Genomic DNA, 21,427 nt, shown 5'->3' with positions numbered 1-21,427 from the left:
ATGCTCTGGCGTCCAAACCCCTCTCGCTGGAAGGCAAGTGCTGGATCAACATCTGGACTCAGAGTGCTGTAGGGGTAAAAAAAGTAGAATCATACCAACATACATCTATCATAGTCATGTATTATCCCAATTTGCATGAAATATCAGCCTCCCACAAACTGAAAATTTAGCAGCTTAGAAGTTACCCCCTTTTACAGGCAAATTTCCTAGCAGCAATGATCAATTGGAGGCAAATTTATAGTAGAACGTCACACATTAGAGCTAGTTCTTTCAGTGGAAATAACTGAATGTATTAATCACTGGCCCAGAGCTAAATGGCCCAGGCTAGCCCGATTGTGCCAAATCTCAGAAGCTAAGCAGGACTGGCCCTGGTTCGTACTTGGATGGGAAACTTCCAAAGAAGTCCAGGGTTGCTATGTAGAGGTAGGCAAAGGCAAACCACTTCCGTTTGTCTCTTGCCTTGAAAATCTTATATGGTTGCCATAAGTCGTCTGCAGCATCCCAGTGCTTTCTACTACCCTTTATCACTGGGATATCTATAAGTATGGCCTAAATAATAAGCATCACTAAAGCAAGGCTGCTACTTCCACATGTTTTGGTTCTGGCCATGCAGCAATAAACCCTTGCAAGCAGAAACTATAGTGGACAGATCATGTGATCAGTTCCTGTACTGATGCTGAAGGAGATGGCAACACTCATACGGAAATTCGATGGCCTGAATTGTTCCTCATTGCAGGCATTACTGAAGTGACACAGGGATTTGGTGATTAGAAGCATTGTATTAATCAGGTCAGGATTCCGAAGAATTGTTTACCTTCTAAAATGTTTTTTGTAATTAACCAACTTCAATAAATTCAGCATCCTAACACTCCATTATGTTAATTTCAGATGGGGTGCCATGTTAGGTTGTAGCAGCAGAATAGCAGCAGTCCACTGGCACTTTAAGAGACTAACAAACTTTATTCCAGCACTAGCTTTGGTGAGCCAGAACTCAGTTCCTCAGATGCATAAAGTGTACATTCACCAGGCTGATACATTTATATTAACAGCAGAAAAAAGGAAGTATTATAAAGAGAGGCCAGTTTAAAAACAGTTCCAACCCTATGCTGGAATAAATTTTGTTAGTCTCTAAGATGTCACTGGTCTCTAACACTGTACTGTTTTATGTGTAAAACTGTAGCATACAGCTGTTAAGCAAAAGAGAAACTTGAGCAAATGAAGGAGTAATACCTTATCAAGACAATCAAAGTAGTATAGTGCTCAAAGTGTTAGGCTTGAATAACAAAAACCCACATTCAAATTCCACTGAGTCTGGGAAACTATCTATCAGTATGGCTTACTTCACAGGACTTGTATGGAGATAAAAATGTGGTAAAGCCATATATACCCCTGAATCCTTAGAGAAGAGGTGAGAGATAAATATGATGAACTGCAGTATGTGGATGCAAAAAAGTAGTTATTTCTGAAATATCAGACACGATTACTGTGCAAAATTGATAGTAAATATGAAAAGGCATCTTAAATCGTACTATCATACTAAAGACGTCTTCTGTTTAAAGCACAAAAACACTCAAGTATGTGGGGCACAGTATTCAAGATTTATCTTTTCATAGGTTGCAAATGAATCATAGCATTTAAAACAAGTGCTCCCTTTATTGCCTGTGTGTGTGAGAGAGAGTTGTGAATACCACTTCTGACTCAACATCCAAAGGCTGCAAGCAAATATTTGTTTCAGTACTATAAACATTCTCACTTGTTTCTTTCAGATGAGCTCCCACTCCCCTCAACGTCTCTAATTATATTTTCATAACATTTTCATCCCACCTTTCTGCCAAGGGGAGGATAATAAGGAGTGGTTCTCCCCCTCTCTATGATGTAAAATGGGACTCTGATGCTAGATTTTGCTTGTTTAGAGGAAAAGCCTTGGGGGGAGGAGTGTACAACCAGAGAAGCAGCAGCAAGGAGGATATTTAACCCTTCACCTGGTCAAGATTCAGCCACCCCAAATCACTCTGCTTGCATCTTTCCCCCTAATTTGATTCAAAATGTGCTGCCTCTCACATTTTGAACTCCAACCGCAGGGAAAAGCCACTTTGTGGCAATTACAGCAGCAGATGGAAGAGCTAAGTGTCCCCCTCCAGCCTCTGCTTCTCTAGCCACCACCACCCCCAGCTGCTTTTCTTTTTTTAAAATAGAACCTGTACTGCAGCTCTTGTTATATTTTTTCTTCATAACATTCAGTCAACCTCTAGAAACTAAGTATTATTTTCATGTAAAACCAGTTTCCTATATGAAAATCACTTATTCACAGCCATTCCCCCCAAAAAAGAGAGGGAATGACCCAGGATGATTACCAGATTGATAACTAAGACTTTGGGGTGATGAAATCAATCCACACAGTGAGGCCCTATGACCCCAAGCCAAGATTCCCTGCCCAGGAGGTTATTTTGGCCCCTGGATATACAGAACTTAGAATCTGAGTGGGAATTCCATGAAGACCTGGATATACAGAATTAGAATCTGAGTGGGAATTCCATGAAGATCACTCTAAAGATAAGGAGTTACCAAACCCCAAATCAACTGTCTCCAGTGGGGAGTGTGTCCACCCAGGCCTCATCAAGAGGTTCCCACAGCAGAGGACACAGAGCACAATCAATTCAATAGTGCCATTCATTTCTGCAAACCATTAACACTGCTTCTTCAGTGTCCTGCAACTTCACTTAAGGACAGCTTGGGGAGATAAGGCTTCACAGCTGAACTTTGGCCAGTGTTGGAACACCTGCATTACCTTGGAGCTGTCCGAGGTCTGTCAACCTGTCTGACCCTTTAGCCTACAATTTTAACTATGTACCAGGGCCAATTTCTATTGCTGGGTAATTCCTCCAAACCTGTTCTTCCAAACTTTCCTTATCTCCATTACACAAAGTGATTTGAAGACTAAAAGATGGTCTATTTACCCTCATTATTTCATCCATACATTTTTTTTAAAAAATGAAAACTTTAAAGTTCACAGCTATGTTACAGCCACCTGAATAGTCACTGTTTACTGAAAATGCAGTTAAATGTAATTGATGAGAAAAATACACCAAATGGTATCTATTCAAACATGCATGTTTGTCCTTGAACTCAGGAAGTATAAATACCTACAGTACTGAAGAATAATTTAGTGCGGATGAACAACATGCCCAAATATTCCTTTGTTAATATTTCAAACCAACCTTAAAATCACATCCATACCATTATTATTGTAATTCATAAAATCAACAAGCAGCAAAAAAATTATTATAATAACCGAGGCTCCTGGAATGGCCACTGACTCTTTTAAAGAATGTAACCGTATTGTGACCCTCAATGTTATTAAAATTCCACTTATTAATCCCGTCTCATTGTCCCTTTGTTTTCATAACATTTTCATCCAGGATTAGGGAGATATTGTCAGGCTGGAAAAAAGCTTACATTTTCAGTTGTGATTTGGAACAGCTGCCATTCTTGTTTGGATAACCCTTCGTCCATATTCTTAACTTCACCCCTTGGTGCCTTCCAGCAAAACCGTGCAACACACCTTCATTATACAAGCCTTCCTTTGTCCATTAGCAGCAGGAAATTAATACAAAAATCCGCTTCAACTGCTGTTTATTTTACTTTGCAGGGACATTTTTTTTAAAAAAACCCAAACAGATTGCAGTCAACACATAGAGGACTCCAAACTGATGTGCCTTTTCAGAATCTCATTACTTTGAGAAACTAGACATAAAGGTGGTTGCATTTGGAAATTTCTTTACTCTTTCTTTCCATTTCACTAAAATGCACAAATAGGAAAATATTCCATAGCAATTCATGTAAAAAGCATCTTCAATATTTGGATTTCCTACTGCATTCAGCTGGAAAAATCTGCACCGACGTAAGCATCGATGTGAAATTCTGAGTACTGTTCTTCCCCCCACCCCAATATCTGATTTTATTTTAGCTTTAAAGCTTTTTATGTACAGAGACAGTGGTGTGCGTTTCAGAGTCTGAGTTGCAGGCACATCTTCTCCAGGAGGGCAGAAAAAGATCTTTGTAACATGATAATCAAAGCATTTTTGGACAGGATAAGAGCAATGTCATTCACACTAGTGTGTGCACCTATGCACACAGAAATAAACAAATACACAAAAAAGAGCTGACTGATGCAAATCCAAACAAAGAAGAACTTGCTAGTGCTAATTCTTATTAAAATACTGCTGACACAGATATACCAGACCGAGGAGAGAGGGGGACTGGGAAAATATTTCATACTTCAACCCAAGTGTGTTAATTATCACTACAGCCCCAGCAGGGGGTTCCACGGAGAGGTCTTTTACTTTGCTTACTGTTAAAGATAATTATAAGGTTTACAAATTAATGTCATTCTCTTGGACCATTACAGATAACGCTACCAAAAAGCAGGGCATATTTATCTCGCAAAAGATACCAAACAAGACAAAAATAGATAATCTCCAGCTGTCCGGCCACATATGCACATGTCACATGTCCCTCATTCGTGCCCTCCACGAACATACATCTTTGAGGGTTAGATATTCCAGGCTGGGGCACTTGACTGATAGAATTCCCACCTTAAAGGGAGTTAGGCAAGGCTGTATGCTAGCTCCTGCTCTATTTAATTTTTACCTCAATGATGTTGTTGGGTACCTAGATGATGCAGATCTTCATCCCCCCAAATTGGCTCAGCGCTCTATCACGATACTGTTATATGCTGATGACGCTGTTATCCTTTCTAGAACCCCAATTGGAAGCTCACAGACCAAGATTTGAAAGCATCTGGGGCAGACGAAAGACATTTTAACAATGCAGATTTCAGTTTCAGTCTTAAAACTTACACACAAATGGCTTAATTGTAACTGAAGTTCTTGGAGTGATCATCTGTGCGTCCAGATAAATGGCTTTTATGCCTGTGCTCAAGACCTACTGGGAACTTCCTGGAGCTCAAGTCCAAAAGAAAGCACCTATGCCACTCCCGTCAGGAAGGCTTCTTCCTTCCCTGTATGCCATGAAGAATGGGTTCAGTGCAATGCCCAAATGTTCTCCCTGGAAGGAAGATACCCCTACAGTGGGGACACTGATCAAGGTTGTATGACTACACAGATGACACTGTGCAATTATAGGAAAGCAACCTATGTTTTCTTCAGCGGAACTGTACACAGGCCAGTAAAGAAGACTGGCAAGCTGGTGCACCTAGCAGTAGGTGGTTGTATCCGTGACTGTGGAGAACAGTTCTACCAAGTACAGATTCTAGCATCACTGTGATGGCTATGATGGCTATTGTGTACTATGTTAACAAACATAGAAAAGTAGAACCAAAAGGTTTCTCTACATGGCCTTTTAGTGGAGAGGCCATAACTGGTGATGAACTGCTGGGATGTGCTGGGAAGAGATGTCAAGATTTTTCTTTTCTTTTTCTGGTGGGGATTACCGCAACAGAGAAAGAGAGAATGAGACCACTGTATACATGGAGAAAAAATGAAAAAAAATATGCACACATTAAAAGGTATGAAATGTACAAGAAGGCACTGAGCTATCTTAGATGGAAGGATTAGAAACTTTCCAATAGGATTTTATTTTTCCAATAGGATTTAATCCAATTGGACTTTAACTATGACATCTCCTCCAAAGGGAGACTGGCCATTTAACCTACAGGGAAATATCTTACTGGACCACTGCCCTAGAGAACCACTGGGGACCAGGAGCTGGAAGAACCAAGCCCTAGAAACTCTGCCAGTGCCTCATAGTCCATTTGGCTCAGGCCCTTCATTAGCAGTGGTAACTGGTGTCTGCTCACTAATTGTCTCCTCCTGCACTGCTGTCAGTTTGCAGGAGGAAGCAATGGTGAGCGAATGCCTACTGCTGGCCCCACTGAGCTCACTGGACCCTGCAGCACTGGCTTGTAGTACCACATGGGCCACTAAGCATGGCTTGCTCCTGGGCCATTTTAATTTTTCAGTCCACTTCTGAACTCCTCTCTTGATTGTTGGAATCTAAATATTGGTTTATTCGTATTTTCTGGGCTCCTCCCCCCAGTTGTTCTGTGCTTAATTTAAGAGGCATGGTTTGTTAAGCTTTGTCTTGGTTTTGCTTTCAGCTGTTCTACAAATTTGCATTTGTTTTACTTCCCAGTGAATGTGAAAAGGCACTAGATAACCTCTTTTAAAAAATACCTGTACATAAATGACATAATTTCTAGGATCTAGAAAGACAATCAGAAGAATAATATCTTAATTAAGATAACAGTGAAACTTTTTTAATTGTTTTTTTTAATTTAGTTGTTAACTGCTCTGGGCAGGTTCTGAGAAGGTAACATTTAAAATCTCAAAAGAAATAAAGACGACGTTGCAGCATAAATTTGTCACATTGTATGGGAGATCACCTTATCCCAAGCTACTTAAATGAAGAATCAACTGTTTGTAAGGAGCAAGATAAACCAGATCTGCAAGGCTTATGTAGTCTAAAAGTAACACTATAATTTAACACTTTAATGTAATTTTCTTTGCTTTGCTGAACATTTTAGATGTGAAGGGGATGTGTTACCAGCATTCAGATTTTCCAACTTGAGTAAAGGATGCCCGAGCTTGTGGAATGAATTAAAATTACATAATTAAATTAGCACAGCAATATTGTGAAGGTCTTAATAATTAGCTGGTAATGCTTGCCTAAATGTGTTTTCAACAAGCATATGTGACTATACAATTAACCCACACCGGAGCTGGTCAAAGAAATAATTTCTCTGTCCTTTCTCAAGGAAACAATGGCAAGTGAAGGTGTGAAAATTATTTGCTTGTGCACATCTGTTACAAAATAAATTAAATGATACTCACTGCATATGGAGTTATTGACAGTGATCACAACTTTCCTGTATGGTTTTGTTGCAAGCTCTCAGAGTGCATTCATGTGAACAACAGCCAACATGTATATCCTTCAAGGAAGCCTTACTTCTCTACCATTCATACAAACTTTATGTCAAGGAATTCATTTCTGTACAGACCACATTAGCTGAAGTTAGGTGAGCTGGGACCCAAAGAGCCACCTCAAAGTATCCCCATGGCCTTCAACTTTGAATAGCAGACAACCACATCATGGTGGAACTTACTCTTGCAACTGAGTTTCAGATGTCTTTTGCAATGCAGCATGGGGAAGCTACTGTTCATGAAGACATAAATTTAAAGCATCTTTGGGTGCATACATTTATCAGAGCAATTCTTTGGACTGTGGGATGATTTCCCAGAATACTTTTCTGCTCCGCTATTTAGATAGGAACAAGTCATTCAAGAAGAGGGCTTTGTAATTCTCTTTGCAGACAAGTCTGTACGTCTGCTCTTCTTTCAGTGAGAGAAAAACAAACATGAGAAGTATAATAATTGCTTGGTGAACAGAAGAATCATGTTGATACAAGCCTTACCATTCTGTAGATTCATTAATTGTTGGTTTAGTCCAGGTTCCAGCATCTACTGTCCCAAAGCCCACATCATCATGAGAACTGGAAGAGGATTGGTCTGAAAGATGCGGAGGTAGTAATGGCGGTCTGTCATCTTCAATAATGACCATGTCATCCTGGGGCATGTTGACCGTTGGAGAAAGTGGATATTTACCTGCCCAACATGAGGGAGAGGAGATAACAAATGACAGGCTGAGTAACCGATAGTGGCACTGCTCTGTTTTTTGTTAAATGAGACAACAAAGAGCATTGGTCACATTTAGCTGAGCTGATTTCGCTTGAAGCCCAAAAGTACACATTCAGCAGATCTTTCTTGTGAGTATTTCTAATGCACAGGGTGCAAATGCAGAAAAGACCTCTTCCCAGTCCTCACCCACCTAATCTTAGAAGGCAGGAGCAGCTAGAAAAGGGTTTCTGAAGATGATCTCAGCAAGTAGCCAGGGTCAAATGAAATATATTACAGGTGACTTACAAAGATCCAGCTGTATCAACTGTGATTGACACATTGATAAACACAAAAGTGACCTTCAGACAGCCTGAATAACCAAAGAGTATCCCAAGTTTGTCAGAGTAAGGAAGCTAAGCAGGGTTGGTCAGTATTTGGATGGGAGACCCACCAAGGAAGACCGGAGTTGCTATGCAGAGGAGCACAATGGCAAACTGCCTCGGCTCATCTGTTGTCTCAAAAACCCCATGAGGTGTTGCCTTAAGTCATTTGTAACTTGACAGCACTTAAGGATTATTATTATTAATCTTCAAACAAAAGGGTGCTGCACGCATGTACATAAGGATCTTGATAGGGCAGACCCATCTCTCTCCTGGCATGTATGCACAGGCATATTAGGCTTTTATATAGAACGGGAAGCCCATAATCACCACCAGCATGCCAATCAAACCTGTCATCTCTGCTTGGTCAAGGAATATTACCTTGGGTCTTATGTAACTTGACCAAGGGGAAGGAAAGGCGAAGATGGGAAGATGTGAACAGACGTCTTATGTCTTGTAATGGCTTAGCACACTGAGTGCCCATTCACACATCCACCTAATGAAGAAAGAGGAAGCAACATGGTTCTTGCACATGCTTTGCAAACTGCCCAGCATATGGGTGCTGTGCCCATGTGGGGAAAGATCATATGCCAGATGTATATCTCTCCAAGACTACATCTGGACAACCACAGCATAAACCAATTAGCACTGAGAATCTCTGTTGAAAAACTTCTGAGATAACTTAAAAACAGAGTATGATTGAGATCCAGATCTTCTAAAAAGTTTTTTAGGGGAAAGACTAAAAAGAAAAAAAGTACTCTGTGGCACGTAGACCCATCACTGTCAAGCTGAAATGAATGTGTTCAGGTTTGCATAACGGCTAATTCTTTGCCCAGCAAAAGCTTCTTTGATGGACAGGTTAATGTTGAGACTAGTAATGCACTCCTTTCCAAACATAATGCCTACAAGATTGTTAACTCTGTGGCTAATAATTTCTCCAAAGAGCTGAATGCAAAACAGTATAACCTTATGGCATTTTACAGATGAAGCCTCCAAGGTTGAGAGGCAAAAGCAATTCAGTGGCATGTCTAGCTTTTCCCTTCACTTCTTAATATTTCAACAAGAATGAATGATGACATTTTAGCCGTTCCACTGAAATGTAAAAGAAAATACATTCCTTTTGCTGCAGGTGAGGTAAGGGTGTGCATGTACATGCAGAAGAAAAGGAAGGCAACCTGAAGGATGACAATGAATAAATGAAGAGGATTTATCAGTATCTCCTACTGGAGGTCTATCGAAGGTCTAGAAGCAACTTAACATGGCACAGTGCTATGTACTCCACGTTGAACTGCTCAACCATGCCCACACTGTCATCAAGGGAAGGGCTGCAACTCAGTGGCAGACCATCTTCTTGCCACACAGAAGGTCCCACGTTCAAGCCCCAGCATCTCCAGGACCAGGTAGTAGGTGATGTGAAAAACCTCTGCCTAAGACCCTGGAGAGCTGCTGCCAGCCTGAGTAGATGGACTGATGGTCTGATTCGGTATAAGGCAGTTTCATGTGCACTGTCCCTCCTACAAGAAGCAAATGTTTGCCCAAGACTACCATGATGTGATGAGTAGAAAAGCCCTGTATGTGAAACGCATTACAAGAATTAGCCTCTTCCCTTGGGATTTATTTTTTGCACTTTTTAGTTTGCTGCCTGAAGCCCGCCTATGGGATTTGGACCTCTGCCTGGACTGATAAACAGCTTTAAGCCCCTCCCTCATCCTCCTCTCCTACCTTTGGCCATTTGCTTCCCTCTTCTTGAACGATAACATGGTTGTCCAGGGTGTGTGTGGGGGGATCTGGAACACTTGTATCTTAATGAGGGCATATTGATTGTTATGCTTTATGCTTTATATTATCACAATAGCTTCAATATCCTAATTATTCCATTCAATAAACTCTCTGACTTCACCATATTTAAAGTTTCTGAATTTGAAGTCGCACAAGAAGCCTTTGCTCCTTTTTATGTGTGACATTGCCCTGATTGCGTGCATTCCTTTGAGCCAGGTGTAAAACTGACTCGCACAAGAAGCTTTGTCCTTTTGCCAGTGATACCTTTGCTCCTTTTTATGTGTGACATTGTCCTGACTGCATGCATTCCTTTGAGCCAGGTGTAAAACTGAAGGTGGCAGCTCTCCTGATTGAGAGGCAGTGGGAGAGGAAAAAAATCTCTTCTTTACATTCAGGCTGGGGCCAGTTGCAAAAGCTAAGCTATGCTTTTTCTGCTCTCCAGGTGCAAATTTGATGGCCAGAGGCACAAGCATGGCGGAACAACCTCGTTTGCAGCAGTCAAGCATTGTGGGAGTATCTGCCCAGTGCTGACTCTTCAGTCTGCCCATATGGGTTTTCCTTTGCACACACCCCTCCCAGCCCATGAGGCCCTGCAGTGAGGATACACCAACCTGGAGCTTACCAGCTGCTGTCCTTTATAAAGTTTATATCTCTGGTACCTGGCATTACATTTTAATGGTCCAGCCTAACAAAGTGACATTAATGTCAGATCCGGCCCTTGTAACAAATGAATTCAATACCTCTGCACTAGAGTATGTTATAAAAGTCATGATTTGCTGTGATGGTAGAATGCAATGAGTGAGCGAGCCAGTGATTCTCCCTTGGCTTAATCTTCCCCACAGGGCTAGCAAATAAGGTGCTAGGAAATTACCCCATGAACCCAATCAGACCTTCTCAGAGGACAAGCAGAATGAAAACAGATTACAAATAAACTATTTTGGCATGCATTCCTCAACTCACTAACATGCTACATTAGGGGTCCTCAAAGTGGTGTCCATGGGCACCACAGCACCCGCTGATACCTTTCCGGGTGCCCACGCCAAGTGTCTTTAGAAACTGGGTGGGACCAGGTGGGGATTTTGCCCAGCTAGGCCTCTGACTGGATGCTGGAGATTTTGATCAGCTGTGCAGACGTCTTAAAATGTTGCATTAGCAGCAGCTGCCAGCACAGCACAAAGATCTTCACTGCGTGATTGAAGGTAAGTTGCGGTAGTTATTTTGTGACTGCCTCTCATGGCAGCCATTGTGTCAGAATTCCAAAGGTTCCTGCAGACTCAAGAAGGTTGGAGACCCCTGTGCTATGTTACTGATTTCTATGTGTTATATTTTTAGAACAAAATAGGTTTTGCAAAACAATTATTAAGGCACAAGTGCCAAAAATTGCAGGCTTTAAGAAAATTTTGAGGTCTCTTCTAGAACAATAGCTATAAAATCCCCATGTTCCCATTGAACTTCAGTTAACTTGAGCCTACAAATGAAGCACAGTGTGGCACCAAATCCTAGCAGCTCCACCCTGTCATTCATTTAATCAAGGAATGATTTCCATTTTGTTTCCATTTTATTTACAAGTCCAGTTGTTGCAGAAAATTGGAAAATAACTACTGAGTTACTCATACAAATACCTATTAATATGTGTGTCTTTTGCTGCTTGTTTGGGCAAGTGGCAACTCTTAACACTTTGAAGCTTGTTTTAAAAAATAAGAACATTATACTTAATAACAGAACAGTAATCAAAACAGATCTAATAAGAAATCCTATAATTAGGGGAAATCCTAGAACATCAGAAGGATCCCTGCGGGGAAATATATATATATAGATATATCCTACAGATTCTGCTTGGATTACATTCCTCATAAAAGTCATATGTTCTAGCCAGATAGGTCAATGAAGCATCATGCCTCTACATTACACAGTTTATGGTCTTTTACACTGGGCACTCCCACTCAAAGCCCATGGACGGAGGGGGCAAACTTAAGAAGATGTGCCCCCTTTGGTAACCTTGGGAGCATCTATTTTGAAAAGTTACAACTTTAGGAATATACCACAGCCACCCATAAAAAATGGAGGCACCAAAATTCAACAAGGCTACCCATAAGAACTGTTTCAGCCCACCCCATGGGCACCCCATACACTTTTTCATATCATCTTACTGTAATGACATCACCCAGTTAGTACCAGGTTTTAGGTGGACCTAAGCAAGGTGACCTCCACAGATCTCATTAAACATGTCATTGCCTTTCTTCCACATATACAAATCTTAGAGAATAGCCAAATCGGTGTTGACAGAGCTTTTTAAAATCTTGTTGGCACCAAAACAACTTAAAAGTGTGCAAAAGAGATGCACATTGGCCCCTCTTTCAGGTACTATCAGCATTTAGCATGAGAGGGACATGTGCGTGGCAGCTTCTCCTAGGCATCACTGCCATTTGCTGGAGAGCTGCAACAAACCTGAATAGACAATGCAGAACTAGATGGAACAAGGGTCTGACTCAGTAGAAGGCAGTTTAAAGTCTGGGCACCAAGCTGCACAAAATTCAGTCCCTGAAAACCAGTGTAAAGTCTGGGCACCAAGCGGCACAAAATTCAGTCCCTGAAAACCAGTGGAAAATGTCCTCCTGGTTCAGACTGCAGAAGTATGGAAGTTTAACCGATCACCTCCCATTGCCTTTTCTCCATGGGAAAAGACAGGATGGGCAGAAGGAACAGAAATATGGTATGAAAGTCTGAAGCAGGTTCTTGCGCTTCAGGTCTTCTTTCCTTGTTCCAAGCCCCCAGCATATATGTGCAAAGTCTGGGATATATCAAAGATTGCTTAAAATATGCAAGTGGGAATCATGGTAAAGCTTGCTCATGCTTTTAACGTGTATCCCCCATTTAATCTATTTAACCTTCAGCATCACAGGGAACTCTGTGGCTCTCCAATTAAAAAGAAAGAAAGAAAGAATTAATTTCTAAAATCAAACAAGGAAATTAGATATACCTCTACACTGTGCAAACTCAGAAAAGGATCACCAAAATCAATCTATGGATATCTGTATCCACAAGGTCTGCATTAACTGCTCAAGGAGCGAGGGATGGGGTGGGGCTGATTTTAGCAATGAGGTCTGAGCTGCAGACTTGAAAATGAATCCAATGTATCCACTATGTCAGGTGCTTCACCAGTCCAGTATTTTATCACAATTTTAAATTTTTCCACAAGCTACAGGTCATTATGAGCTGCTTGGTAAATCCAGCTACTCCTGTGGCAAAGCAAGTCTTTATTAACTGGATCTGTTAGTGGGAGTGGGGGGAGGGGGGAGAGAACTGAATTGCTATACAGCTAGTACTAATAACCTCATTATCCATTGAGGGCCATGCAGAGTACTGAATCCAAACAAAGGAAGCATAAAATTAGCTACATGATTTTAAACCCCACAGGCCTGCAAGGCATATAAAGAAGGAGTGGGGGAGGGAGAATCCAACACAAACAAACACTAAACACAATTTGGATAAGGTTCATGTGAGCTTATCTCCTTTTTTTGAGGGGGAAACTTACCAAGAGAGATAAAAATCAATGCTGAAACTTAACTGATACATCCTTAATCATAACATTCATTGACTTTGTATTTAATGACGCTGCACTAGCCTGACTCACACAGACAAACACAAAAGCCCGTCTCTCCACCTCAGGCGCAGTAAAACATTTTAAAGTCTCCCTGTGGTTATTCACCTGCACCGTAATCTGAGACTCACTTTTATCAATTTATTGACTGGTATTAAGAAGCCTTTTGTGTCCAATGTGGAAGTTGGGGAGGGATTCATGCTTTTAAACTGGTCACCACAATTTTCATTTTCCCACATACATAATACATTAATCAGCCATCAGGGGGGAAAGAGAGAGAGAAACGCAGGTGAGATGATAAACAAGATCTGATTAGTCGAGTCTGTTCGACTCACCCATCATCCGACTCAGGGCAGTGTTCCTGGTGGGCGATTCGTTGAGCCCCTCAATCCCGCTGTACAGAGAATGGGAAATCCTACGCTCCCTGTCGTCCAGCATTGTCTCAATAGGCAGCTCTGGGCCCGGGGGACTCCCAGGTGATTCCAACTATACAGAAAGGGGGGGAAAATCAGTTCTGAATGTCCATTTAACAGCATGGGGGGAGCAATAACAACTTGCCAGAAGCCTGGACCTGGCTGGGCACTAAATGAGCTAGAACTTTTCACCCTGGCCCACAATAATTTGCAATGACAGTGCTGCTTAATGACCAACTTGTAGTGCCACTTTACACTCCATCTCCCATGGAGCCTTGTCAGACTCTATCCCCTTTGCAGGAAGAAACGTGTAAAGACAAAGAACCATGTTTCGGTTTATCTGTACTGCGCGTTTCCTTGAGTGAGCATCCCCTCTCGGTGTGTTTCAAAATTATCTGGCAGATGGCCTGGACCTCTTTCACAGACTGACAGCTTGTCAGGACAAGAGCCTTCAGAACAGTGGGAGGGAGAGATACAGAAAAAAAACAACAACAAAACAATAATGGGAATAAGCTGCATTTGGAGCCTGGCTTCTAACCCCTTTCAAAACTGAGCAATTAGCTTCCGTAGGGAATTGCTGCATGATTCTCACTCAGAAAGCCCAACATCACAAATGTTAACACAGACATACATAAATAAATATCCAGCCCCCTTACAATTAGATTGTGGTGTGGAATTAACGTTGTTTGCACAGTGATTCTATTAAGGTAAATAGTTTGGTTTGTCAGTGTGTGCATGCATGTGCAGGCACCCAATCTCACTGACCCTAAGGGTACATTCGCTTCATCTTTTTCAGGGTCTGGGCAGCCTCTCTGTCAGCTTTGTGACACACCAGGAGAGGAGAGAGAGAGAGAGAGACAGAGAGAGACGAGGAGAGAGAGAGAGAGAGAGAGAGAGAGAGAGAGAGAATGCTGTCCCATTTTCCCAAGCCCCTGAGGGCATCATGGTAGCTTTCCGCAAACCCTTGCCCAGCAGGGTGCACGCCATGAACAGTCAGGCACGAGTGAAAGAGAGAGAGGTATTCCGCTGCATAGCAAGAAGATACAATGGCTTCTGCTCCTATTTCCCCTGTGGCCTACATGATACAAAGAGACAGTAAAAATATATATACATTTGATTCTTAAACAAAAACCAGACTCAGGCTCACATCAGCCCTTCTCCTTTCTGGACAAAATCTTCCCCAATGACTTTAACTATGGTCACGTACTTGTTGGAGCCTCCAACCTGTAATGGGTGAAACCCGAGGAGGAGGAGAAGTAGTAGTAGTTGTTTTTCAGGTATTTGGCTCAGTATATATCAAGTGCAAACCCCTAACACAGAGTGTTGGACTGGTGGGCCATTGGCCTGATCCAACATGGCTTCTCTGATGTTCTTAAATACAATTTCTGAGACTCTCACCCAAGATCTTTCAGAAATCTAAGAGATTCTGGGCTATTTGGGGTACGGCTATCTTACATATGCCAATTATGTGAAACCCATATGACCATACCAAAACCTTCCAATATGTCACTTCAGATGGTATGAGGTGAGCTCTTCTCTGAACTTAGAAGAAATTTCCCATAGAAATATATGTATCAAGACTGTGAACTATTAGATCAACTTGTTCAGAGATTTTCCTGGACATCCATCTATTCAAATAGCTCTCTTCAAAAGATGGAACATCAAGTATAAGGCTGAGAAAGTAAAACTTGTACATGTTTTGCAAATGCAGAACTAAAGCAAATTATCAGGCCTGCTGTTTGTTCAACCAATACCTCTAACAGACAAGAGTCTGTAACAAATGTCAGCTTCTGTTGGCTTACACCAATAACATGTATCAAACCACAAACACACAGGAGTTCTTTGCATCACCAATATTTTCAGGATCTGGGCAGCGTATCTGTCAGCTTTGTTACACACCAGACATTGGGGGGAAAGAACACTGTTCCATTTTCTCCAAGCTTCTGAGGGCTCAGTTGTGGGAGCGAAAGTATTTCACACATTCAAAACTAACAACCCAAAAAATTATGGAGCGCACAACAGAATCCAGTGAGTGTTGTTAACATTCTGTCTTAGTTACCAAGTATTGAGCATGATTTGATTAATTCAAATAAGTAACACATTCTTTCAGGCACTTATTGTAAGCAACATGAGAAATACATATTACACAGGAAGAACAATATAGCGTTCAAATATGATAATGCCCTTCTTAGCCAATCAGAGTGGTAAAATGGTGGGAATTTCCACTACTTCCATACATATTTGGGGGTTAAAGGGACTTGCTTATCCTACTGAGAGATTGTGAGTCCAGACCCAGCTGCTGGTAGCTTCTGATCTCTCTCATCATTCTGATAACATGACCCCTCTCCTTTCCTGTCTGCTTTCAGATCCAGCAGAAACATCCTGTCCCAAAAGCCTAACCATTCCTTACCTCTGTGATCTCATATCTTGTACTTCCCAGCCCATGATCATAATCCTTCCAGCTCTACCTCCCTCAACTATCCTCAATTCTTTGGGATCCTCAGGTTTCCTACTATTTTGTTTCGACTCCTCATATCTAGAACTGCCTCCCCGTACCACTGTCTATGAGATGTCCCCTCTTATTTACTTCAAATGTTCCCTCACAGTTTCTGTGACCACCTTTAGAACAACCCTCTGGAACTAAGCACAAGCGCCTTTAATAGGAACGAAAGCCTGTTGATTCCCACCCACACCTTCCTCCCCTCACTCTTGTCTGTAGCCCTTTGTGAAAAATGTTAGACCAAAAATTCCTTAATGGAGGGGGGGATTTGCCTTCTTACATTTTGTAAAGCACTATACAAATTAATGATGCTATGAAAAAACATTAATAAACGTAGATTACAAGAAGGTGTGATCTTGTCTATGTGGTATTCATGACAAGTGCTCTATATATATATCAACCTGATGGACTAGCACCACAGAGCCTCCACAACAACCGGAATCACAGATACACAGAGAAGAGATTTGCAAAACTTGCAGTACTTCAAAGTGGGCAAACCTCCATTGGAGGACACTGCATTATTCCTGTTCAAAGCTATCGTCGTTTTAATATAAATGAGATATTTAATGAAGTTCCGAATTGTAGTCTTATCTTCTCCCAGTTTGATCAGCACTGGGGAGATTTACTGCATTGAAGGGTCAACACAATTACAATTGGAGACACTTCAGGCTGCAGGAGAATAATAAACTTGCCATGCAAGTGAATTAAACTCAATAAGGTTTAAATTGTGAAATGAGGATTTGTTTTATTCAGTTTTTTCCCCCTTTCTCCTAAATTGCAGATTACAACTGACAGCTCCACTGAAAAGTAAATTAGACAATATTCAAAGCCTCTGATGTAAAGGAATCAAGAGAAAATGTACAAAGAATGGGAAAATGTTAAAATTATAAAACACTGTTTAAAAATACCCAAGGACCAAAGTTGCGGGCCACAAAAATATTCACACAGATGAACTGTACTTTGTTTTAACTTTCTTCAAACAAAGAGTGAAAATTAACTTAAATGACTAACATGACATTTTTTCCCCAGGGAGATAGGACTGTATCATAAGAGTTTATATAACAAGCGTCAAGTTCTTTATTGAACCACATAGTGTTAGTCGTTCCTCAAGAGAAAAAGTGTATCTAAAAGCTGCTATCAAGCTCTGACCAGTTTTGTGTTCTTTTTAAAAGGAAAGGCAGAGAAAAGAAGACAGCTCAGAAGCCTAGAGAGAAGCATAAACATTTGCCCCAGGTAAACTGGTAAACCACAGTGCGCAGAAGGGATAAATAATGGTGCCATTGTTTAGATGGCTGTGCATTGCAAAGAGCACTGGCATGTATTTCCACTTTCATGGGAAAAGGCTTTATTCAGTGTCCAATTAACATATCAAAAGCCAGATTTAAATCAAGACATCAACAGTCAACCACACAAATATTTAACCAAAGATATAATGCCTTTTATAAACTTAAAAAAAAAACAGTTTGGGAGGGAGATTAGGAGGGGAAAATTGCACAGAAGCCTTTTCTTAAACAACAGTTTTGTTGGTTCCTCTGCCAGGAAGGTTTGCATAAAGCAAAATGTGACACAAGAGAGCAAGCTTCGTTGACAGGCCTGAGAGATGGACAGAAATGCGGAGGGGAGGGGGACTCTCCATCAAGGCAAGCCCTCCCACTTCAGCCACTCTGGCAACTTCGTTACTGGACCAGTGTCACCAGACACTGTGTTTTCACGGCAGCAGTATAGGGATTAATACCAGAAGCTCTAAGCAGTATGCCTGCAGTTTAAATTTCGGCCTACCAAAGCTCTCACGAGGTGGCTATGGCTATGCAGTACAGTCTCAATCCTCTTTTTCACATCTGCAATACATTAGCTCAGTTCAGACATATAACACAGAGCCATGTCTTAACCGAATTATGGTTAGATCCAGGGTGGGCAGCCAGGTTGGTCTGAAGCAGTAGAACAAAGTTTGAGTCCAGTGGCACCTTTAAGATCAACAACGTTTTATTCAAGGAAGTGGGTGTGCACATGAAAGCTCATACCCAGGCCCGTAGCTAACATGGGGCCCACGGGGCCCGGCCCCCTTGTGTTTCTTCTGGGCCCCCTCCCTCCAGGGCTGCCCCCAAAGTGCTCCAACTTACCACCTGCACTGTACTTCCATTTAATTAGCTGGCGGCCCCCCCCAAGGCCCCCTCCCAAAGAATTCCCTAGCTACGGGGCTGCTCATACCTTGATTAAACTCTGTTGGTCTTAAAGGTGCCGCTGGACTCAAACTGTTAATTATGATTAGCTTGTGAAACCAGGATTCACAATCACTCAACTCCTGAACTGCATAGACAAATGCCAGTTACACTGTCATTCTTCTGTCTGGGCCACTCTGCAGGCAGGGGGAAGGCATGGATGGTGCTGGGGGGAAAGCCAGGAATAAGTCTGCATTCATACATTACCCAAAACTATATAGTTATAAAGTAATACTGGTTAGTAAACCAACTTCAGATCATGGTTTGACATACCTAACTACCCATATTTAGTGGAATGGCAATCACAGTAATTACAGGATCATGTTTAGTGGAATGGCAATCACAGTAATTACAGCTTCATGAAACTGTGATTTGGCATTGTGTCCGAACTGAGGCAATGTACAACAAATGTTGAGTCCAGTGGAACCTTTTTAGACCAACAAAGCTTTATTCAAGATATGAGCTTTCGCGGGCATGCATAGTTCCTCAGATACACTGAAGATAACAGTTCATATATATAGGCATGCCTATACATAGGTGAACAGCAAATTTGCATACAACTTAATGAAGTTGTTTGGACATATGCAAAGACTAAACAATGCATGTTAGGCTAATCTTACATATATTATACAGATAATCCACCCTGGCTGCTTGTTCTAATATCCTTGCTTATACAGAGGAATGATGTACACAGGGGCCAAATACCAGCTGTACAGCTAGCGCTGGCTCTACAGCAGTTGATTAGAACAGTTCCTGCCATCCTACCATACATAGCACCTTACATTTTTGATACTACTGTGTTTTTATTATTATTGTTTTACTGTTTTAATGTTTTACTGCCAAATGGCCTTGTAAGCCACCCTGAGTCTGCTCCGGCGGGAAACGCGGGATATAAATCAGATAAATAAATAAATAACTTCCATAAGGATTACAGACATAGTGTAGGCAAGACTGAGCATTATTATCTGTACCCTATTTCTCTACCTTCCATCCGGTTTGATAGTTACAGCTTTTCGTGTTGGGGGAGGGGTCACCCCAACAAGTTTCTCTTTAAATATCAGAGGCTTGCCAGAATAGTTATCACTTAGCCCCAAAGATGCATGCTACCTCATAAATTCAATAGTTAACAAACATGCACCTTCCAGCAGAAAGAATTGTCCTGGGAGTTGAAATGGGTGCATGCATGTTAACTACCAGCCAAGTGTGAATAGGTTAGGTTAGAAGGGAGGGGAGAAGGAACAGGAAAACTGGTGGCTCCTAAACTCTGTTTTGGGGCCATGATGCATGGCAGTGACAGGCCGTCCAAAGAAGCTGCATCCTACTGCCATGCCCTTCATTTCAGATTTCTAACATGGGCATATAGACAAAAAGGCTGAGGTGGGAGGGTGTGGCTATTATAAGAGATTCAGTTGGTGCATGTGATGTTATGAACTCACATTAACAAGAAACATTCCATTTAAATTTTAAAATTGTGCCAAATCTAATGGGTTACTTGATCAGTCATCAGCCAGAACGTTAGTGAAAAGGGTTAAAAATCAGCATACCTGTGGCTCATCTTTACTTAAATATACAGAAGTAAATGTGATACCGATTTTTTTCTTCTTTAATTAAAGTTCAAAGTAGAAAGAAGAAGCCTGGAAAATCCCTGGGATTTCCCACAGTTTCCCACAATCCCTCCCTCAGGAACATGTCCACCTTAACACTGCTGAAAGCTAGACAGATGCCCAAGAGAGGCTGTGAAACCTTATCTCATTATGTATTTTTAAAGACTGATGTTACCCACTTTCATGAACACTTTATTTGGATTCTAAATCCTCATCTTCTGGTATAGGTTGTCTCTTGTATGGGATGACAAACTGGAGTTGTATTTTCCCACGACTTCACTAACAAAGCTCAATAGAATTATTACCATTAAAATAGATGCCTGTATGCATCAGTTGTAGAAAAAATGGCACTAAATACCAACACAAAACACACAAAAGACATAAAGGAATCAGAAACAGCCTCCACAGAAATGGGCACCATGAAAAGTTGTCATAATGACAACATTAAAATCCACCCCCCCCCCCAAGAAACAGAGGTAAAAAGGGTATATGCATACATCTTGCTTTCAGACCGCATTAAGAAAACCATTTGTAGGGCAACTGAAAGATAATTTATAGCCGCTCTCCAGTGTTTACAGCATGATTAACTATGGATTCCTTCACTCCAATTATTTTGCTGATGCCACCCTCAGCATTCAGTTGAGGGGATCTGAGCTTAATAAAAAAGTAAAAGGGGGCCACCGTCAGGACGACAGCTTGGAAGCAATACAGCTTGACAGCAGAGTCCCACCTTTAGTGGCAGTACGAAGCGGTAATACTGTCTGATTTGTGTAAAAGCAACAAGCGCAGTCCATACAACTGACTGTGGTCCCCCTTATGTAGACAGCATCATGTTTTAAATAAGGAATAATAGGATTTCAGCCATATGGTCCTTTATCATGCAGATAAGAACAAGCTGCTCGATAAATACTAGGTGCTTGATAAATTCTACCTGCTCTAACTAGAACTGGTTTGGCCCTTATCTGAACAAAATGATAAAAGGCCAGTTAAATGGTTGCTGGCGCTTCAACAATATCATTGCCAGGTGATGTATTAATAAATATGGAGAAAATGTGTATCGCAAAAAGGCAATGCCAAAAGAGTCCACAGCTAAATTAAGTCTCCCCATTAGCACTGCTTTAATTATCATCTGCCTCTGACTTTCCGAATGAAGTTTATAAACACTGACAAGCAGGCAATTTGTGCTTTTCAGAAAAATTGAAATAGAAATCTATTATAACACACCGTTTCTGAAAAATTGGCTGCCCCCATTGTAATGTCAGCTCTCTGCCAGCTTGGTTTGTACCTGCTCAGAACG

At 41.4% G+C, this 21,427-nt stretch overlaps 1 protein-coding gene across 1 annotated transcript in view; it reads right to left on the bottom strand.

Moving 5' to 3' along the window:
- Positions 1-21,427, bottom strand: part of PARD3 (par-3 family cell polarity regulator) — a gene marked incomplete at its 5' end in the record, with an annotated part of 471,015 nt that overhangs the window by 213,683 nt on the left and 235,905 nt on the right. The window contains 3 exons of the mRNA XM_015426744.1: positions 3-66; positions 7,433-7,622; positions 13,730-13,880. Coding sequence (XP_015282230.1) covers positions 3-66; positions 7,433-7,622; positions 13,730-13,880 — 405 coding nt within the window. The remainder of the gene's footprint in view (positions 1-2; positions 67-7,432; positions 7,623-13,729; positions 13,881-21,427) is intronic.

Source organism: Gekko japonicus, unplaced genomic scaffold (genome assembly GCF_001447785.1).
Source record: "Gekko japonicus isolate JY-2015 unplaced genomic scaffold, Gekko_japonicus_V1.1 scaffold230, whole genome shotgun sequence".
Lineage (NCBI taxonomy): Eukaryota > Metazoa > Chordata > Lepidosauria > Squamata > Gekkonidae > Gekko > Gekko japonicus.
The sequence above is the reverse complement of the archived record's forward strand: the minus strand, read 5'-3'. Positions and strand labels throughout refer to the sequence as shown.